Consider the following 20,826-nt stretch of genomic DNA (forward strand, 5'->3'; position numbering starts at 1 on the left):
TTTGTGTATTTAGATGACATCCTTATCTATTCCCACTCTCATCAGGAGCACGTCCAGCAAGTACTCAGACACCTTCTTGAAAATAACCTGTGCTAAGCCTGAAAAATGTGAATTCCATAAAGACCAGGAGTCGTTGTTGGGCTATATACTCACCCCATCCAGTGTTGAAATGGACCCTAGTAAAGTTCAAGCAGTTGCAAAGTGGCCCAAACCACCCTACAGTCAAACAGCTACGGGGCTTCTTGGGGTTTGCGAACTTTTGTCGCCGCTTCATCCGGAATTTTGGCTCTATTGTGGCTCCAATTAATGCACTCACCAGGAAGACCATGGCAGGATTCCATTGAACCGACGATGCCGACCAAGTATTTTCTGAGCTAAAGCAACGTTTCACCACTGCCCCGCTGCTGCCACACCCAGACCCGTCTCAGCCGTTCATCGTCGAGGTGGATGCATCCGATGTCGGTACTGGAGCTGTCCTCTCTCAGCGGATAGCCGGCTGCACCCCTGTGCCATTCTTTCCCGTCACTTGATTCTGGCGGAGAGGAATTACGATGTTGGGAACCGGGAGCTTCAGGCTGTCAAGGAGGCCCTGCAGGAATGGCAACACTGGCTGGAGGGGGCAGAGCATCCGTTCTTGGTCTAGACAGATCACAGGAACTTCTCCTATATTCAGGATGCGAAGAGACTCAATTCTCGTCAAGCCTGATGGGCTCTCTTCTTCAATTTCATCCTCACTTATCGTCCTGACAGCATGAATACAAAGGCTGACACTCTCTCCCGACAGTTCGATGGATCTGAAGACAATGCAGATCCAGAGCCCATTCTTCCTCACTCGTGTATTGCTGCTCCGGTGATCTGGGGAAAAGGGGCAGAGGTGAGGGCTGCCCAACAGTCAGATCCTCCCAAAGGGCTGTTTGGCCCTGCTGTGGTGCATTCCAAAATGTTGGAATAGGATCACACCTCCCGTCTGGCTGGACATCCGGGAATTCAACGGACTCAGGAGTTTATAAAGAGACAATTTTGGTGGCCATCTATGTCCCAGGATGTCCACGACTTTGTATCTGCCTGTCCCACCTGCGCTCATGACCCTGCGAACAAGATCTGCGAACAAGACATCGTGCCAACAACCTACGGGTCTGTTATGTCCACTGCCTGTGCCCCGTCGCCCCTGGTCCCACCTCTGGGTAGATTTCATCACTGGTCTGCCCCTGTCTAATGGAAACACCACCATTTTGGTCGTTGTGGATTGATTTTCCAAGGCTGCCCACTTCATTGCCCTCCCCAAGCTCCCATCGGCTCATGAGACTGCCACAATTGCCACAATCATGGTTCAACATGTGTTCAGGCTCCATAGCTTTCCTCAAGACATAGTGTCTGATCATGGGCCACAGTTCACCTCCTGCTTTCGGAAGCTTCCTGCTCTCCTGTAGGAGCCACGGCCAGACTCTCGTCTGGCTTCCACCCCCAATCCAATGGCCAGACTGAGAGAGTGAACCAGGAGTTGGAGACAACCCTGTGCTGTCTTGCCTCTTCCAACCTGATGTCCTGGAGCTCCCAATTAGTTTGGGCAGAGATCACCCACAATAACCTCCAGCCGTCCTCCACTGGTATGTTCTCCCTTTGAATGCCAGAAGGGATTCCAGCCCCTGCTCTTCCCTGATCAGGAGATTGATGAAGGATTCCTGCTGCTGAACAGCTGATCCAGCGTTACAAGCGCACTTGGAGATGAGCCAGGGCTTCTCTGCTGCGTGCCCAGAAACAGCGTTCCCGGCTGATCGGCTCCATCGACAGGTGAGGCCATTCAAGCCAGGAGAGGTTGGCATCAAGGGATCTTCCCCTGAAAGTCGAGAACCGGAAGTTGGCACCGCCCTATGTGGTATCATTTGTAGTGGAAAAGGCTGTCAACAAGGTGTCCTATAGATTGTGTCTACCAACATCACTGAAGATCCACCCAGTATTCCATGTTTCCCAGCTCAAGCCAGTTACTACCTCTCCCCTGGCCCCAGTCACCCCATCTCCTCCTCCTTCCACTAGGTAGATGGTTCCTTTGTCGGTGCGGCGCCTCCTGGCATCTCACCGGGTACGTGGTAAGATCCAGTACCTTGTGGACTGGGAAGGGTACGGCCCAGAAGAATGTACTTGGATCCTGGCGAAGGACATCTTGGACAAGTTGCTGATCCGGGACTTCCAGCAGACACAGGTCTGTGGCGCCTGGAGAGGGAGGCCCTGTCACAACCACAGATTCAGCAGCGCAGTAGATACGGCAATTGAGCTTGTGAATTTGCACATGTCAGCTAATTATTATTTAATGGTGATAGTATTTAACTCCATACTTGTCGTCGTAGTGCTTGTCGAGACTTGGACAGAGCACAGCAATGCTTTGCTGCTGTTTCGCATTCAGCCTTCCCTGAGATATTGGGCTTTCAAGTCAACTGACTCTGAAGACTAGCGGTATTCATTTAATGTTAAGATGTTCTTTTCAGTCGCCCTGTAGTCTTCGTTTTCCTTTTGAGAGTTTTAATTAACGGCCCTGTTTGGCCTAGTGTTTATTGTTTTATTTTCCCTTTAACACTTTTCATATTAAAGTCTGTGAACTATCGACCTGCTTCAGTGTGTCTCACTCCGCACTTGGGCCATAACCGAACCCGGTAACAAAAACGTACAAATACCGTACTTAGGAATTGAACCCTGAACTCCAGTGGCCTGAGCTATAATTGCATTGTGTTAACAGCTCTGCTACACGGTGCTATGTTGGTGCTGGCAACCTTGCGATCTGTGCCCAGCACGATCCTCACTTGATGCAAATGACATATTTCACTGTATATTTCAATGTACATATGATAAATAAAGCAAATCATTTTAAGTCTTTACCACTGAGATCCAGGCACAGCTGTGGAAACATAGAAAACCTACAGCACAATACAGCCCTTCAGCCCACAAAGTTGTGCCAAACCTGTCCCTACCTTAGAAATTACTAGGCTTACCTATAGCCCTCTATTTTTCTTTTCTTTTTTTTAATTTTTTTTATTGAAGTTCATCATCAAACAAACATTTCCATAAGATGTATTTCAGACATTGTACATATATATCATATAATCATATATATCACAAATCTCCACAAAGTATTTATCTGAGGTATACACTTATAGAAAACAGTGGTAAGAAAAAACAAGCAAAAGGAAAGAACTATGTACAAGTAGGGAGTGATCTTTTTTTACACCAGATTCATTGATTTGTGAGAATAAAATCAGGCCTATGAGGCATTATTAAACCATTTTTTCCCAGTATGAATCAAATTGTTCCAGTTTGTGATTAACAGATGCTGTTATCTTCTCCATTTTGTAAATGTCCATTGTAATTTCCATCCATGTATTTAAAGTTGGGGTCTCCTTTGATAACCATTTCCTAGTAAGAGTCTTTTTACCAGCCACCAACAGTAAATTCATTAAATATTTATCTCTTTACAACCATTCTTAAGGTATATATCCAAAATATATGGTCTTACTCTCTAAGGGTATTTCACATTTAAAGATGTCTTATAGGGCATTGTGTATCCCCCTCCAATAGTTTTTGATAACAGGGCAGTCCCAAAAAATATGATAATGATTTGCATTTTGATTTCCACAATTTCTCCAGCAAACAGGGAGGTTACTATCATAATGGGATTTCTGAGAAGGTGTAGTAAAATATCTTATCAAGTTTTTTTCCATCCAAACTCCCTCCATTTCTGTGAACTGGTACGCTTCCATTGATACCTCCATATTGTTGTCCATTCTTCCTCAGATATAATTATCCCTCCTTCCTTCTCCCATTTTGTTCTAATGTATGGTCGAATGTGTTTTAAGATTTGACAACCCCTTATACATGCTTGAAATGATTCTACTACCATTATCTGAATTATATGCTTTTCTAAATAGCTCTATCAAGCATGTACTTGCCTTGGTTACATTTTTAAGCATCTTATTAACATATTGTTGCATCTGTAAATATTGATAAAAATCTTGTTTTTCTAATAAGTGTTTCTCTTTAAGCATTTCAAAACTGAACAGTGCTCCTCTCATTATGTTGCAAAGAACTGTTATTCCTTTAGCTGTCCAGTCCTTAAATCTAACATCCAACTTATTTGGTGTAAAATCCGAGTCATATGCACACCATTTAAGAGTTGCAATATCTCCCTCTAGATTATATTCTTTTATAGTAGTTTTCCATATTTTAAGAGTCAATTTCACCCATGGGTTATCAATAGTATTTATGTACCTTTGCAGGTTGTTATCAGCCAAAATTGCTTGTATGGGATGGGAAGTACCCGCTCCTCAATGTTTTTCCATTGAGCATCATATGATGGGTTGCACCAACATATCACAGCTCTCAACTGTGCTGCAAAATAATAATCTCTAAGAGAAGGTAGGCCCCATCCCCCCTTTTCCTTTGCTAATTGCAAAGTTTTGAGACGAACTCTAGGCCTTTTACCCTGCTAAGTATACCTTGATAACATCTTGTTCCATTCATTGAATTGATTTTGATTAATCTCTATTGGTAGGGTCTGAAAGAGATATAACAGTCTGGGCAGTATATTCATTTTAATAGACTCAATCCTTGAACTGAGACTGAAAAAAGGAATCAGGTTCCATCTTGCCACATCTTCCTTAATTTTTTATATAAAGGCTGATAATTACATTCTGATAATTTTGCCAAATCTTTTGGCATAATGATGCCCAAATATTTGAAAGACTCTGTGTGCCATGCCCAGGGGTATCTACTTTCAATTTCTCTTGGTGGGCTATAGTAATATGAAAGTAATTGGGTTTTATCTATGTTGATCTTGTATCCTGATAATTGGCCATATTGTTCAAAGGATTGCATCAATTTAGGTAAAGAGTATGTTGGTTGCCCTAGATAGATCAAAATGTCATCCGCATAACAAGCCAATTTATGCTCTGTCCCTTTAATAGTAATTTCCCTGATATCTTCATTTTGTCTGATGTATTGAGCTAATGGTTCCAGCTAATTGTGTCTTGGAAACCAAATCTATTTTTCTAAGCTCCATGTACCTATCCAAAAGTCTCTTAAAAGACCCTATCCTATCTGCCTCCATCACCATTGCCGGCAGCCCATTCCACTAACTCACTACTCTCTGAGTAAAAAAAACTTAACCCTGACATCTCCTCTGTACCTAATCCCCAGCACCTTAAACTTGTGGCAACCATTTCAGCCCTGGGAAAAAGCCTCTGACTATCCACATGATCAATGCTTCTTAACATCTTATACACCTCTATCAGGTCACCTCTCATCCTCCGTCGCTCCAAGGAGAAAAGGCTGAGTTCATTCAACCTATTTTCATAAGGCATGCTCCCCAATCCAGACAACATCCTCGGCACCCTTTCTATGGTTTCCACATTCTTCCTGTAATGTGGCGACCAGAACTGAGCACAGTACTCCAAGTGGGGTCTGACCAGGGTCCTATATAGCTGCAACATTACCTCTCGGCTCCTAAATTCAATTCCATGATTGATGAAGGCCAATAAACCATATGCCTTCTTAACTACAGAGTCAACCTGTGCAGCAGCTTTGTGTGTCCTGTGGACTTGGACCCCAAGATCCCTCTGGTCCTCTGCACTGCCAAGAGTCTTACCATTAATACTACATTCTGCCATCATATTTGACCTACCAAGAAGCTGAAGATGTTTCTCATCCTCTCCACTCACTGCATGCTGACTATTATCAACCATAGGGCCTGAAGCTATTAAGTGTGGTGATCCTGAGGAAGAATTCTCTCCTGTGCCTGCTCCAACACTGGGACTCCACACATTGTTTGAGGGTGGAACCACACTTGGTGACATGCTGAGCATAGAGCAGGCATGTGGTAGGACAACCAACAATCTGCTTGGACTAAGCTCTGTATCAGGAATTGGCAGCCCACCAGGCCCAGATAAACACAGCAAGATGCCCTGGGCACTCACGGACTTGCTGCCTGATGATCCCGGCTCTAAGCCCATCAGGACATCAGAGGCCATACTTTCCACATGGAGGTGATGCTCCTGTCTGGTTCAAAGCATGCAGATCCATCTAGGGAAAGGAACTGGACAAGTATTCAAAGAAAAATATAGACAACAGACTAGAGCTGTGATTGGGACAACTGCACTGCACTGTTCTTGCAAAAGGCAGCAGGGGTTCATTGAAAGGGAGTGGCCACTTCCTGTATGGTAACCATGCGGTAACATCCAAAGGTCAAGGTCCCTGCTGCTACTACTTTCACCCAAGATGTAACCTCGTGTTTTCACAATCTAAAGGTTGTTTAGAAGTCAAAGATGAGACATAAAGCTTGTAGTTTATGATCATTTTATTAAGTGTTACATAAGGGAAGAAGCATAGTGTGACCCACCTATCTAGTCCTTACTTCTTGCGTTCACTCTGGACCCCTTGAAGTCAAACTCCTACATGTATCTCTCCAATCAGTTCTTCAATGATACTATTGTACCAGTCTCAACCTCTTCCTCTGACACTATACACTCATCATCCTCTGCATGAAAAATTGCTCCTAGTCCCTTTTAAATCTTTCCCCACTAACCCTAAATTTATGCCCCATAGTTCTGGACACCCCTACACTGGGGAAAAGACCGCTACTATCCACTTGATCTTTGACACTCATGATTTTATAAACCTCTAAGGTCATCCATCAGTTTTCTCATCTGTAACCATCCATGTGTTTTTCCATCTCAAAAAGATCATCCTTTAGTCTTCGTCATTCCAAGCAATAAGGAATTAGGCTAGCCAAGCTCTCTTTATGAATTGGGTTATCTTGTCCTACCAACATTCTTGCAATTCTTTTCCTGTTTAATCACCTATTTCCTATAACTTAATTATTTACTTATTACCCATTACGCTGCTAGAATTTACGGCAGCAATTAAGGTCCTCCATCTCTGGGGTGTTCAGCATTTTCTTCATCATGTCAGTAGCTTCCTCTCGGTTTTTACTACTGTCAGTCATGCAAGTCCCGGGTGGAGACTCAGGAATAATGTCGCACTCAGATGTAGAAGGATTCTTCTTGCTGCTTCTGTAATAACTGTAATACAGTCTTGCTGACTGTAATTTTACCAGTCAGGATTGTTAGCCCTGAGCTGAACCCCAAAACAGGAGGACCTTGGACCACTCTTAGTTTGGCCTTCATCCTCTGAAAGTCCAAATATACAACATCCACTTCATTCCCTTTATCTATCCTACTTGTAATCTGCTCAAATAATTCCAACAGGTCCATCAGGCAAGATTTTCATCCTTAACAATTGGCTTCACATCTTCCCAACCACTGAGGTCAGGATAACTGGACTATAATTTCCTTTCTGCTGCCTTCCTCCATTCTTAAAGAGTGGAGTGACATTTGCAATTTTCCAGTCCTCTGGCATCATGTCAGAGTCCAATGATTCATGAAAGATCATTTCTAATGCCTCCACAATCTCTACCACTACCTCTTTTCAGAACCCTAGGGTGAAGTTCATCTGGTCCGGGTGACTTATGTACCTTTACGTCTTCCAGCTTTTTGAGCACCTTCTTCTTTGTAATAGAAACTGCACTCACTTCTCTTCCCTCACACCCTTCAACATCTGGCATACTGCTAATGTCTTCCTCAGTGAAGACTGATGCTGAATACTCAGTTAGTTAATCTGCCATCTCCTTGTCACCCATTATTATTTCTCTGGCCTCACTTTCTAGCAATCCTATATCCAGTCTCTTCTCTCTTTTATTTTGTACATACTTGAAAAAGCTTTTACTATCCACTTTGATATTGTTTGCTAGCTTGCTTCATATTTCATCTTTTGCCTCCTAATGATTCTTTTAGTTGTTCTTTGTGGGGTTTTAAAGGCTTCCCAATCCTGTCTTCCTGTTATTTTTTGCTTCGTATGCCTCTCTTGTGCTTTTACATTAGCTTTGACTTCCCTTATCAGCCATTGTTGTACTATTTTGCCATTTGCGTATTTCTTTGTTTTTGAAATACATCTATCCTGCACCTTCCTCATTTTTCCCAGAAACCCATGCCATTGCAAATGTTATTCCACTCTTTAAGAAGGGAGGAAGACAAAAGAGAGGACATTATAGGCCAATTAGCCTAACCTCAGTGGTTGGGAAAGTGTTAGTCTATTATTAAGGATGAGGTTTCAGGGTACTTGAAGACTAATGATAAAATAAGTCAAAGTCAGCATGGTTTCTGTCAAGGGAAATCTTACCCGACAAATCTGTTTGAATTCCTTGAAGAAGTAACACACAGGGTGGACAAAGGAGAGGCAGTGGATGTCATTTACTTAGATTTTCAGAAGGCATTTGATAAGGTGCCTCACATGAGGCTGCTTAACAAGATAAAATTCTATGGTGATACAAAAAATATACTGGCATGGATAGAGGAATGGCTGACAGGCAGGAGGCAGTGAGTGGGAATAAAGAGGGATTTTTCTGGTTGGCTGCCAATGATTAGTGGTATTCCTCAGGGGTCAGTATTGGGACTGCTACATTTCACATTGTTTGTCAATGATTTAGATAATGGAACTGATGGCTTTTTGGGATGCTCTGCAACAGACTGTGGTTGAGGCCAAGTCCATGGGGTATACTTAAAGTGGAAGTTGATAGATTCCTGTAGTCAGGGCATCAGATGATATGGTGATAGGACTGGTGTATGGGGTTGAATGGGATCCAGGATCAGCCTTGATGAAATGGCAGAGCAGACTCAATAGGCTGAATGGCCTAATACTACTGCTATGTCTTATGGTCCTATTGTTACTCAGCTGTCATTCCTGCCAGTATCTCCTTCCACATTACTTAGGCCAACTCCTCTCTCATACCACTGTAATTTCCTTTACTCCACTGAAATGCTGCTACATCAGACCTTACTTTCTCCCTATCAAATTTCAAGTTCAACTCAATCATACTGTGATCACTGGTTCCTAAGGGTTCTTTTACCTTAAGCTCCCTAATCGCCTCTGGTTCATTACATAGCACCCAATTCAGTATAGCTGATTCCCTGGTAGTCAGTCAAACTCAGTCTTGAGATCCATCTCCAACCTAATTTTCCCAATCGACCTGCATGTTGAAATCTCCCATGACTATCATAACATTGTCCCTGTGACACACCTTTTCTATTTCCCATTGTAATCTGTGTCCACATCCCAGCCACTGTTGAGAGGCCTGTATATAACTGCCATCAGGGTCCTTTTACTTTTGCAGTTTCTTAACTCAACCAACAAGAATTTAACATCTTCCGATCCTATGTCATATGTTTCTACTGATTTGATGCCATTCTTTACCAGCAGAGCCATGCCATCCCACTTCCTACTTTCCTATCCCTTTGATACAGCAAGTAACCATGGACATTCAGCTCCCAACTACAACCATCCTTCAGCCATGGTTCAGTGATGGCCACAACATTATATTTGACTATCTGTAATTGTGCATCAAGATTATTCACTTTATTTCTTATGCTCCATGCATTGAGATATAAATTCTGAGTACTGTATTTGCTACCCTTGTAGATTTTGTATCCCTAATGCACTGATACTCACTCTGCTGACTGTAATTTTGTCCTATCACCTGCCTGCCCTTCCTTACTGTCTCATTACATGCACATGCTCTTTGAGTGATTATGTAGAAAGATTGAAGTTAATAACATCTCCTTCTACCTTAGGCCACAAACTTATCAATCACCCCTGATGAGTTATTAACTTCAAACTTTCTGTTTGAGGGAGTATAAATATTTGCCTTAAGACTTTGTCACAGTGTACAGACATGTGAATTTATAAATCTGATAGCTTGTAGAAAGATGCTGTCCCAAAACCTGCTGGTCCTGGCTTTAATGCTGCAGTAATGTTTGCCAGATGAAAGCAGCTGAAGCAGTTTATGGTTGGGGTGACCGGTGTCCCCAAAGATCTTCCAGGCCTCCTTTCTGCACCTGCTGCTGTAAATGTCCTCAGTGGAGGGAAGTTCACATCCACAGATGTGCTGGGCTGTCTGTACCTCTCTCTGCAGTGCCAAAGTGAGTTCATAGATGTGGGCACAATTCAGTGAAGTTATCCCCTCTGGTTCAAGAGCCTGATGGTTGAGAGGTAATAACTTTTCCTGAACCTGGTGGTGTGGGACCTCAGGCTCCTGTACCTTCTGATGGCAGCAGCGAGAAGAGAGCATGGCCTGGATGATGGATGCTGCTTTCCTGCAACAGTGCTCCATACAGATGTGGGGAGGCTTTACCCATGATGAACTGGGCTGTATCCACTACTTTGTGTAGACTTTTCCATACCAGCCTGGGATACAACCAGGCACTGTGCATCTAGAGTAGTTCAACAAAATTTTAGATGACATGCTGAACCTTTGCAAACTTCTAAGAAACTTGAGGTGCTGCCATGCTTTCTTTGTAATGGCACATGCTGGGACCAGGTCAAATCTTCTGAAATGATAATGCAGAGGAATTGTAATTTGCTGAACCTCTCCATGTCTGATCTCATGATGAAGAGTGGCTCATGGACCCCGAATTTCCTCCTCCTGTTGTCCATAATCAGTTCTTTGGTCTTGCTGACATTGAGTGAGATGTTATTGTTGAGGCACGACTCAGCTAGATTTCCAAGCCCCTCCTATATGCTGATTCGTCACTTCCTTTGAACCCTTGTGCAAAAGAAGACAGATTGTGTAAATAAAAATATGTAAATAAATAATACTGAGAACATGATTTGTAGAGTCTTTAAAAATGAGTCTGCAGTGTGTGGAATCAGTTCAAAGTTGTGGTGAGTGAAGTTATCCACACTGGTTCAGGAGCCTGATTACTATCAGGTAATAGTTCATGCTGTGGGACCTAAGACTCCTTTGATCTTCCTTTCACTGTTTCAGTCACAGCTGTGTCTCTATCTTTGCAGGGTATTACTTTGAAATCCCTTCCATTGGTGCAATTCGGATCAACACTCAGGTATGTGACATATTTTTCTGTAGTATGGATACGAGGTGGACTGTGTGGGACAAAATAAAGAATAAACGTAGCTGAGTATGTTCCTTCGGCCAAAACTAATCACTTCCTATCCTTTCGTGAATCTTGCTAGTCACTGTCCTTTATGCATTCTGCACTGCAATCACAATGAGTTCAAAGGTTCAACTTAATGTCAGAGAAATGTCTACAATATACATCCTGAAATACTTTTTCTTCGCAAAACATCCACAAAAACAGAGAAGTGTCCCAAGAAATGAACGACAGTTAAATGTTAAAACCCCAAAGTCCACCGCCCCCCCCCCAGCACATGAGCAGCGGCAAGCAACAATCCTCCCGTCCCCCCACCGACAAAGCAAAAAGCGCACCTGCTACCGAGCACAAGCGTGAGCTAAGCGATAGCAAAGACACTGACCTTGCAGTTACCCCAAAGACTATCGCAAATCATCTGGCATTCGGCAACCCACAGGTTCTCTCTCTCCCTGATAAAGGAGAGGGAGGTGTCCCCCATTTTCACAGTGAACGGGAGGCATAATAACAACCTGCTGGTTTACGATGTTAAAAAGTCCATATCGTCACTTTTTTCGAGCTCTGTGCCTGAAGATCACAAAGATCTCGGGTCTTCGGGCCTACAGTGAAAGATTTTCTGGCCTTCCCGACAACACACAGGTCTCCTGCCATGACACCAAGCCCTGATCCGCCCATCTCCAATGCCCCAAGATCCTAGGCTTCCAAATACAAGCGAGACTCTCAGGCCGAACCCTTGGCATGCCAAATAACTGCTGGTTCTGAAACCCCGAGAACAAGTCCCATTGCCACAAAGAACAGAAGTCGGTGAGATGCAAGCAAAGGAGTTGCAGTTTAGTGCCATCTTAACTCCGCCTCTGTCTCCATTAATGCTGGCTTTTCTCCTATATTTCTTATGTTTCGAGACATCAATATATGGCATTTTGCCCAGTGAATCCCCACCAATCCCCCATCTACTCGGGGGGCCATTTACAGTGGCCAATCAATCTACATCTACATCCAGCACATCTCTGGGATGTGAGAAGAGCCCAAATCAACCTGTGTGGATTCCCAGCAGATCAGGTGGTGTCTGAAGGAAATACAGACAGTTGATGTTTCATGTTGTGTCCCTTCATCTGGACGGAAATACAGAAGGGAGATTGACAGTATAAGGTGTGAGGGGAAGAGATGGAGATGGAGCAGGCGCTGTCAAGCGAATGGTGGATCCAGGTGGGGGGACGGGAGGTGGGTTATAGGCAGATGGAGGATGGAGCAGTGAAAAGAGGCTGAGGGGTGACAGAAGGCTGCAGATGACAGAATCTGGTGAGAGGAAGGTGGAGTATGAAATCAATTAAGTGACGAGGTGGTGGAGATAGGGAGGTGTGTGTGGGGATGGGCAGGTGAACTGGGTGGAGGAGGGTGATGAAGGCTGGCATTGGTGTAAGAGGGACGGTGGAGATCAGGAGGAGACCGATAAAGGACAGAGGGAGCTGTATACCTGAATTTGGAGAATTTAATGTTCAGTCCTGATGAACTGACCCACTGAGTTCCTCCAGCAGACTGCTTCTCTTTTCTTCAGGCTTGAAAGATTCATTCTTACCTGGAGGGGTCTACCTCAAAAAGATTTAAAATAATTTGCTGTCTGACAGGTAAAATTATCAGGTGAATGTGTTTGTTTTTATTTTTTCGATGTTATAGGAGTATTTGGATGTTCTGGGCCGTCCCATGGTGATGGCAGGAAAGAAAGCCAAGAAGGTTCAGTGGACCAATGTCTATCAGGATGCCTTGGTGAGTTTATTTAGCAGCAGACGGACATCCAAGTGTCTACGCAAGCAGATCCTTCATTCTCATACTCTGTCTGATACACAGGAAAGAAATCATTGTTAAGCAGCATGTAAAATGGGTGAGAGTGGACTACCAGGCAGCTCTAGTGTGACAAAATTGGTAGAGTCACTGCAGAGTAATCAGCATTGAAACTGGATGTCAGCTGTCATCTGGGTGGTGTTGATGCCTTCACCACATAGGTTTACTCTGTCATCTGGGCGGTGTTGATGCCTTCACCACGTCTGTCATCTGGGTGGTGTTGATGCCTTCACCACGTGGGTTTACTCTGTCATCTGGGCGGTGTTGATGCCTTCACCACGTCTGTCATCTGGGAGGTGTTGATGCCTTCACCACGTGGGTTTACTCTGTCATCTGGGCGGTGTTGATGCCTTCACCACGTCTGTCATCTGGGAGGTGTTGATGCCTTCACCACGTGGGTTTACTCTGTCATCTGGGCGGTGTTGATGCCTTCACCACGTGGGTTTACTCTGTCATCTGGGTGGTGTTGATGCCTTCACCACGTGGGTTTACTCTGTCATCTGGGCGGTGTTGATGCCTTCACCACGTCTGTCATCTGGGTGGTGTTGATGCCTTCACCACGTGGGTTTACTCTGTCATCTGGGCGGTGTTGATGCCTTCACCACGTGGGTTTACTCTGTCATCTGGGAGGTGTTGATGCCTTCACCACGTGGGTTTACTCTGTCATCTGGGAGGTGTTGATGCCTTCACCATGTGGGTTTACTCTGTCATCTGGGTGGTGTTGATGCCTTCACCACATCTGTCATCTGGGTGGTGTTGATGCCTTCACCACGTGGGTTTACTCTGTCATCTGGGAGGTGTTGATGCCTTCACCACATCTGTCATCTGGGTGGTGTTGATGCCTTCACCACGTGGGTTTACTCTGTCATCTGGGCGGTGTTGATGCCTTCACCACGTGGGTTTACTCTGTCATCTGGGTGGTGTTGATGCCTTCACCACGTCTGTCATCTGGGCAGTGTTGATGCCTTCACCACGTGGGTTTACTCTGTCATCTGGGAGGTGTTGATGCCTTCACCAAGCGGCTGCTCAGGTTTCATGTGCAGGTCAGCAAGTTAATTGGTCACTGAAAGTTGCCTCCAGTGTGTCAGGGAGAGGTAGAATCTGCTGTAAATTACCCTTCCATGGGAAAGTGGCAAAAAATATCAAGGGGGAGAAATTGGACCTACAAGGGAGTAAGTTGCAGACCTACAAAGAAAAAGGTCTGATGGGATTACTCTGCGAAATACAGTATAATCCATTGTTTGCATTGGCCCCATGTGTAACGGAGCAGAGGACAAGCATAGGATCAAACATGATAGACACAGTGCTACGGGTTTGGACAGGGTTGAATTTGTGAAATGTGTCTAGGACAGTCAAAAAACAGAGTAGCCCACTGGAGAGGGTGCAATACTGGACTTTCTCTGGGGAATTAGGCAGAGCAGGTAACTGAAGTGGCAGTCAAGGAACATTTTGACTCTAGTGATCATAATTCTATAGGTTTTAAGATAGTGATGCAAAGGAATAGGTAGATCCACATGTTTGGGTACTAAGCTGGGGTGGGGCCAGTTTTGAAGGAGTTGACCATTGAAAGACAAATGGAGTGGTTTGTGTATCTCAGAAACTGCTGATCCCCTGGCATTTTCATGCACAGCAGTCTCTAGAGTTTACAGAGAATGGTGCAAAAAGCAGAAAATACATGCAGTGAGAGGCAGTTCTGTGGGTGAAAATGCCTTGTTAGTGACAGAGAATGGCCAGACTGGTTCGAGCTGACAGTAACTCACATAACCACTAATTGTAACCGTGGTGTGCAAGAAGCAACACACCCAAAATGCTGGAAGAACTCAGCAAGTCAGGCAACGTCAATGGAAGAGAATGAACAGTTGACATTTCACACTGAGACCCTTCATTAGAGAGTAATGTTCCACCTTATCTATGTCTGTTATTATTTTAAACATTTCTATTAGGTCGCCTCTCATTCTTCAGTGTTCCTAGGAATAAACAATAGTCTGGCCAACCTCTCCTTATAACTTAGCCCTGGCAATGTCCTTGTAATTTGTTTTTGCAGATTTGTGATTGTAGAATCTCTTGTGTTTGTAGGGGAAGGGAGTCCAAAGCTAGGGGGATAGATTTAGGATGAGAGGGGACTTAAGGGCAGAGGGTGGTGAGTGTATGGAGTGAGCTGCTGAGGAAATGGTTGAGGCAGGTACAACAGTATTATTCATGAAGCATGTGGACAGATATATGGAGTGAGTGGCCTAAAGGAAAATTGGCAGACCAGAGGAAATTGGGACTAGTCCAGTGGATGATGTGGTTTAACTGAAGACCATGGTTTGTGTGGACTTTCTGGGGTGGAAGGCCTATAACCATGCTGCATTGTGTCCATCTGCAGCTGCACTGGCGCCTGCTGAGGTATTGCTCGCTTTGCAGAAACATAGCTCCTGGACAAGATCCCAGGCAGCATCACCCTTCAGGCCATGCCAGTCAGGGCCTGGGCTGTCTTTTTTCTGTTTTACTGCTATCATACTCGATGTGCTGTGTGCCTATTGGTACAGTGTTTTGCAGCTTGGCCCAGAGAAACGCTGTTTATGTGTGTATGGTTAAATGACAATTAAACTTGGACTTATGACTGTATGGCAACAACAAAACTCGTCAATCACACGGGGCTAATTGCATTCTGAATTTTGATGACGTGAGGGCTAAAGAGCTGGAGTTTAATGTATTTTGTTGCTTAAACTGTCTAAAAAATGTTTAACTTTTAGAATGAAGTATGTGTGGAGCAAGAACAACTACGGAGTGGTAGGATTAAACGTTTTACTAAGTTTTCTGCAAGTAACAGTACACACTGAACAACTCCCAGTGCACTCAGCAACAAACCAGGCCTGCCAAGACAAAAGACATGTACATTCGGGAGCACGTGAAAGAAGAGAGGGGCTTGCTATGTGTAGAGGGCCCAGTCAATTCACTGTGTGGTCAATCAGTAGCTTGTGCACTTACCACATTCTTGCAATCGATCTGATAATGGTTTGGAAGGATGATTTGCCTACATTAAATGTCAAACAATTTCTCTGAATAGAATGGATTTTATAATGCTTTTGTTTGCAAAACTATTAAATATATATGTGTATTTTGCTGGTGTTTGGGATTGGAGGTATTCTGTACTTTGAGCAAATCAAGCTCATGATACCAGGTGAAACAAAAAGGCGCTTTACACTCCAGTCGTCTTTGCTTTCTGTGAAGCTCATCCAGGTACTTCAAGAAATCTTCACTTCAGCCTGGTTTGTGCTGAGTCAACGGATCCAAGCAAGGTTCTCCAATGAGCTGAGCAAGGATATCGCCCTGTTGCAATTCCTGCTGAACAGCAGAGTTTTGGACATTGAACAAATCCCTACGTGCTTCAGTGCTTCAGTAATTCTAAGTTCTTAAAGATTAATGGCTTGGTAACACGTTTCCTCCAGTTCACTGTCGTCTCTTGCTGCACCTTAGTTCCAGAGCACCTGACATCCCACACAGGCCTCTGCAGAGGCTAACAGGGCAGGAGGAAGAGCCCTATGCAACAAAATGTCTGTGGCAGATTCTGTGAGGAATGAAGAGAGAAGCTCAGCACTATCTAATTCTTAGCGCTTATGGTGTAGTAATTCTTAAGCAGCCAGTCAGCGAGGCTAGGACAGTGAGTAATGTCTATACCACATACCACAAAATGTAACACAACTGTTTGATTTCTGTTCCTAGAGCCTTGAATTGGTGATCACAGGGACAATGCCAGTTTTCAACATCACAATGGACAATGGCCAACAGGTACGTGCTCAGGATGTGTGTGCCTGGTTAAACCAGGTTTAAAGAATCACATATGTAGCAAAGGGGCAGCACTTCCTGACAATTTCCTTTGCACCCTAGAACATTTTACTCTTAGCATTTTCAGTGCCAATTTGTAAGTTTCTCCAGTCATTAAAACATAGAACATTACAGCACAGTAGAAGCCTATCAGCCAATGACTTTGTGCCAACATTTTAACCTACTCTGAGATCAATCTAACCCTTCCCTCCTACAAAGTCCTCCATTTTTCTATTGACCATGTGCCTATCTAAGAGTTTCTTAAATGTTCCTAATGTATCTGTCTGTATCACTACCCATGTCAGCACATTCTGCACTCCCACCACTCTCTGATTAAAGAACTTACCTCTGACATTCCCCCACTCCCCATACTTTCTTCCAGTCACCTTAGAATTATGCCCCTCCTGGTATTTGCCACTTCCACCCTGGAAAAAAGTCTCTGGCTGTCCACTCTATCCATGGCTCTTATCACCTTGTACACCTCTATCAATTCACCTCCACCCTCCTTTCTCCAAAGAGAAAAGCCCTTGCTCACTCAACTATTCTCATATGAAATCCTCTTAAATCCATGCAGAATTCTGGTAAATCTCTTCTGCACCCTTCCTAAAGCTTCTACATCCTTCCTTTAATGAAGCACCAAGAACAAAACACAATGTTCGAAGTGTGGTGTAACCAGGGATTTGTATCTTGGCTCTTAAACTCAACCTCCTGACTAATGAAGATCAATACTAAATATGTTTTTTTACCACACTATCACTGCTGGCTGGGTTATCTTTGTTTATGCCACTTGTTTAGTTGGGTCCCAGGAGGTGAGTATGATGAGGGCAAGAAGCCAAGGCAATGGCACTTTAATCGATTTATAGAATGAAGTTGAGCTTTGATCAGCAACCAATCCAGACATCAGAAGATTGATAAGAGAGGAATTCACTCAGGTCCACTGCCCAAGTTGAAAAAAGCAGCAGCAGGTAGCGGCAGTGTAACTGAGCTTTGATCAGTGACCAGTCCAGACATCAGAAGTTTGGTAGGAGGGGATTTCACTCAGCTCCACTGCCTGAATAGAAAAAAGCAGCAGCGCATTGCAGTAGAGTAATTGAGCTCTGAACACATTTGGGATTGATTAGCAAGATTCCTGGTTGGTATGTTGCCTCCTGGGTGCTGCGGTCTGAGACATCTCAGATCAAGTCCTCAGCATTGTTAAGTGTATGGGTAAAGAGTCAAAGATTGTGATCCATGTGTGTACCAATGACGTCTTTGGAATACTGCAGAGGGAGTTCAGGGAGTTAGGTGCTAAGTTAAAAGTCAAGACCTCCAGGGTTCTGATCTCAGAATTGCTACTCATGCCACATGCTAGTGAGGCCAGAACTAGGAAGATTATACAGTTTAATAAGTAGCTAAGGGATTGGTGTAGGATGGAGGGCATAAAATTTTTGGATCATTGGGCTCTCTTCCAGGGAAGGTGGGACCTGTACAGAAGGGCTAGTTTGAACCTGAATTGGACCCCTCCTTCTAATATCCTAGCAAGAATGTTTGTTAATGCTGCATGCTGGGGTTTAAACTAGAGTTGCAGTCGGATGGGAACCAGAGTGCCAGACAAGTTAGTAGAGAGACAGATGTTGTGGAGACAGATGTTGGTAAGACCTCAGACTAAGTCAGGAATCAAAAGATTGGACATGGTGCAAGTGGTCTCCTGAGCTGTGTATATTTCAATGTAAGACGGATCACAGGAAAAGCAGATGAGCTCAGGGCATGGATCATGGAGTTATGACATTGTAGCCATTAGTGAGACTTGGTAGCAGGAAGGGCAGGACTGGCAGCTCAATATTCTAGAGTTTTGTTGTTTTAGATGTGACAGAGTGGGAGGAATTAAAGGAGGAGGGTGGCGTTACTAGTCAGGGAAACTATCATAGCAATGCTCCATCAGGACAAACTGGAGAACTCTACTACTGAGACATTATGGGTGGAACTGGGAAATATGAAAGGTGTGAACATGTCCCCAACAGTCCTAGGGATTTAAAGGAACAAATTTGTAAAGGGATCACAGACTGCTGCAAGAAACATAAGGTTGTTATAATAGATGATTTTAACTTTCCACATATTGACTGGGACTCCCATACTGTAAAAGGACTAGATGGGATGGAGTTTGTCAAATATGTTCAGGAAAGTTTCCTTCATCAGTACGTAGAAGTCCCAATGAGAGAGCATGCAATAGGATCTGCAGTTAGGGAATAGTCAGAAGATTATGTAGGGGAGTACTTGGCATCGAGTGACCACAATGCCATTTTTTTCAAAGTAAATATGCAAAAAGATATGGCTGGCCCATGGGTTGAGATTCTAAATTGGAGAAAGAAATGATCTGGCAAGTGTGGATTGGGTCAGGCTGTTTTCTGGCAAAGGTGTACTTGGAAAGTGGGAGGCCTTCAAAAACAAAATTTTGAGGGTACAAAGCTTATATGGGCCTATCAGAATAAAAGGTCAAGGTAACAAGTGTAGGGAATTGAGATATTGAGGTCCTGGTTAAGAGAAAAAAGGAGGTGCATAGCAGATATTGGCAGGTAGGAACAAATGAGATGCTTATGGAGAACAAGAAATGCAAGAGAACACTTAGGAAAGAAATCAGGAAGGCTTAAAGAATGTATGAAGTTGCTCTAGAAGACAAGGTGAAGGAGAATCCTAAGGGATTCTACAGGTTTGTTAAAAGCAAAAGGATTGCAAGGAACAAAATTTGTCCTCTGGAAGACCAGAATGGTAATCCATGTGTGGAGCCAAAACAGATGGGGAAGATCTTAATTGTATTCTTTGCTCAGGAGACGGATGCAGAGTCTATAGAAGAGAGGCCAAGTGGCATCAACTTCATGGACCCTGTACAGATTACAGAGAAGGGGGTGTTTGCTACCCTGAGGCAAATCAGGGTGAATAAATCCCCAGGGCTGACAAAGTGTTTCTTTGGACTCTACGGGAGGCAAGTACAGAAACTGCTGGAGCCCTAGCAGAGATAGTTAAAACATCTTCTGCGACAGGAGAGGTACCAGAGGATTGGATGATAGCCAATGTTGTTTCACTATTTAGAACCATAGAACACTACAGCACAGTACAGGCCCTTCAGCCCTCCATGTTGTGCTGACCCATATAATCCTTTAAAAAAAAGTACTAAACCCACACTACCCCATGACCCTCCATTTTTCTTTCATCCATATGCCTGTCCAAGAGGCTCTTAAATACCCCTTATGTTTTAGTCTTCACCACGATCCCTGGAAAGTTATTCCAGGCACTCACAACCCTCTGTGTAAAAAACTTACCCCTGATGTCTCCAAAAAGACTTTATAAAGAAACCAGGAAATAAAAGGCCAGTGAGTCTGACATCAGTTCTGGGAAAGTTATTGGAAGGTATTCTAAAGGACCGGATATATAAGTATTTGGATAGTCTTGGATTGATTAAGGATAGTCAACATAGCTTTGAGCGTGTTAGGTCATGTCTAACCAATCTTATAGAGTTTTTCGAGGAAATTACCAGGCAAGTGGATGACAGCAAGGCAGTGGATGTTGTCTGCATGGATTTTCCTAAGGTATTTGACAAGGTCCCACATGGGAGGCTGATCAAGAAGGTTCAGTCGCTCGGCATTCAGGATGAGGTAGTAAATTGGATTAGACATTGGCTTTGTGGGACAAGCCAGAGAGTGGTAGTAGAGGGTTGCCTCTCTAATATTGTGCTGCTGGGATCAATGTTTCTGTTTGTTCTTTGTCATCTATATCAATGATCTGGATGATAATGTGATTAACTAGATCAGCAAATTTGCAGATGACACTGTGTAGTGGATGGTGAGGAAGGCTATTGTGGCAGACACAAGCAGTGTTAAAGGGTGTGAGGGAAGAGAAGTGAGTGCAGTTACTACTACAAGGAAGATGCTCAAAAAGCTGAAAGACCTAAGGGTACAGAAGTCACCCGGAGCAGATGAACTGCACCCTAGGGTTCTGAAAGAGGTACCCATAGAGATTATGAAGGCATTAGCTATGATCTTCAAAAAAATCATTGGGCTCTGGCGTGGTGCCAGAGGACTGGAAATTTTCAAATGTCACTCCACTCTTTAAGAAAGGAGGAATGTAGTAGAAAGGAAATTATGCTTTCTCCTCAGTGGTTGGGAAGAATGAGGTGACTGAGTACTTGAAGAAACAGGGCAAGATAGGACAAAGTCAGCAT

At 43.8% G+C, this 20,826-nt stretch overlaps 1 protein-coding gene across 8 annotated transcripts in view; it reads left to right on the plus strand.

The window, feature by feature from the left end:
- Positions 1 to 20,826, plus strand: part of cacna2d2a (calcium channel, voltage-dependent, alpha 2/delta subunit 2a) — a 904,752-nt gene that overhangs the window by 732,311 nt on the left and 151,615 nt on the right. For all 8 annotated transcript variants that reach the window (XM_073072600.1, XM_073072591.1, XM_073072592.1 and 5 more), the window contains 3 exons: positions 10,888 to 10,937; positions 12,657 to 12,746; positions 16,530 to 16,595. In XM_073072600.1, coding sequence (XP_072928701.1) covers positions 10,888 to 10,937; positions 12,657 to 12,746; positions 16,530 to 16,595 — 206 coding nt within the window. The remainder of the gene's footprint in view (positions 1 to 10,887; positions 10,938 to 12,656; positions 12,747 to 16,529; positions 16,596 to 20,826) is intronic.

This window comes from Hemitrygon akajei, chromosome 19 (assembly GCF_048418815.1).
Source record: "Hemitrygon akajei chromosome 19, sHemAka1.3, whole genome shotgun sequence".
Classification (NCBI taxonomy): Eukaryota; Metazoa; Chordata; class Chondrichthyes; order Myliobatiformes; family Dasyatidae; genus Hemitrygon; species Hemitrygon akajei.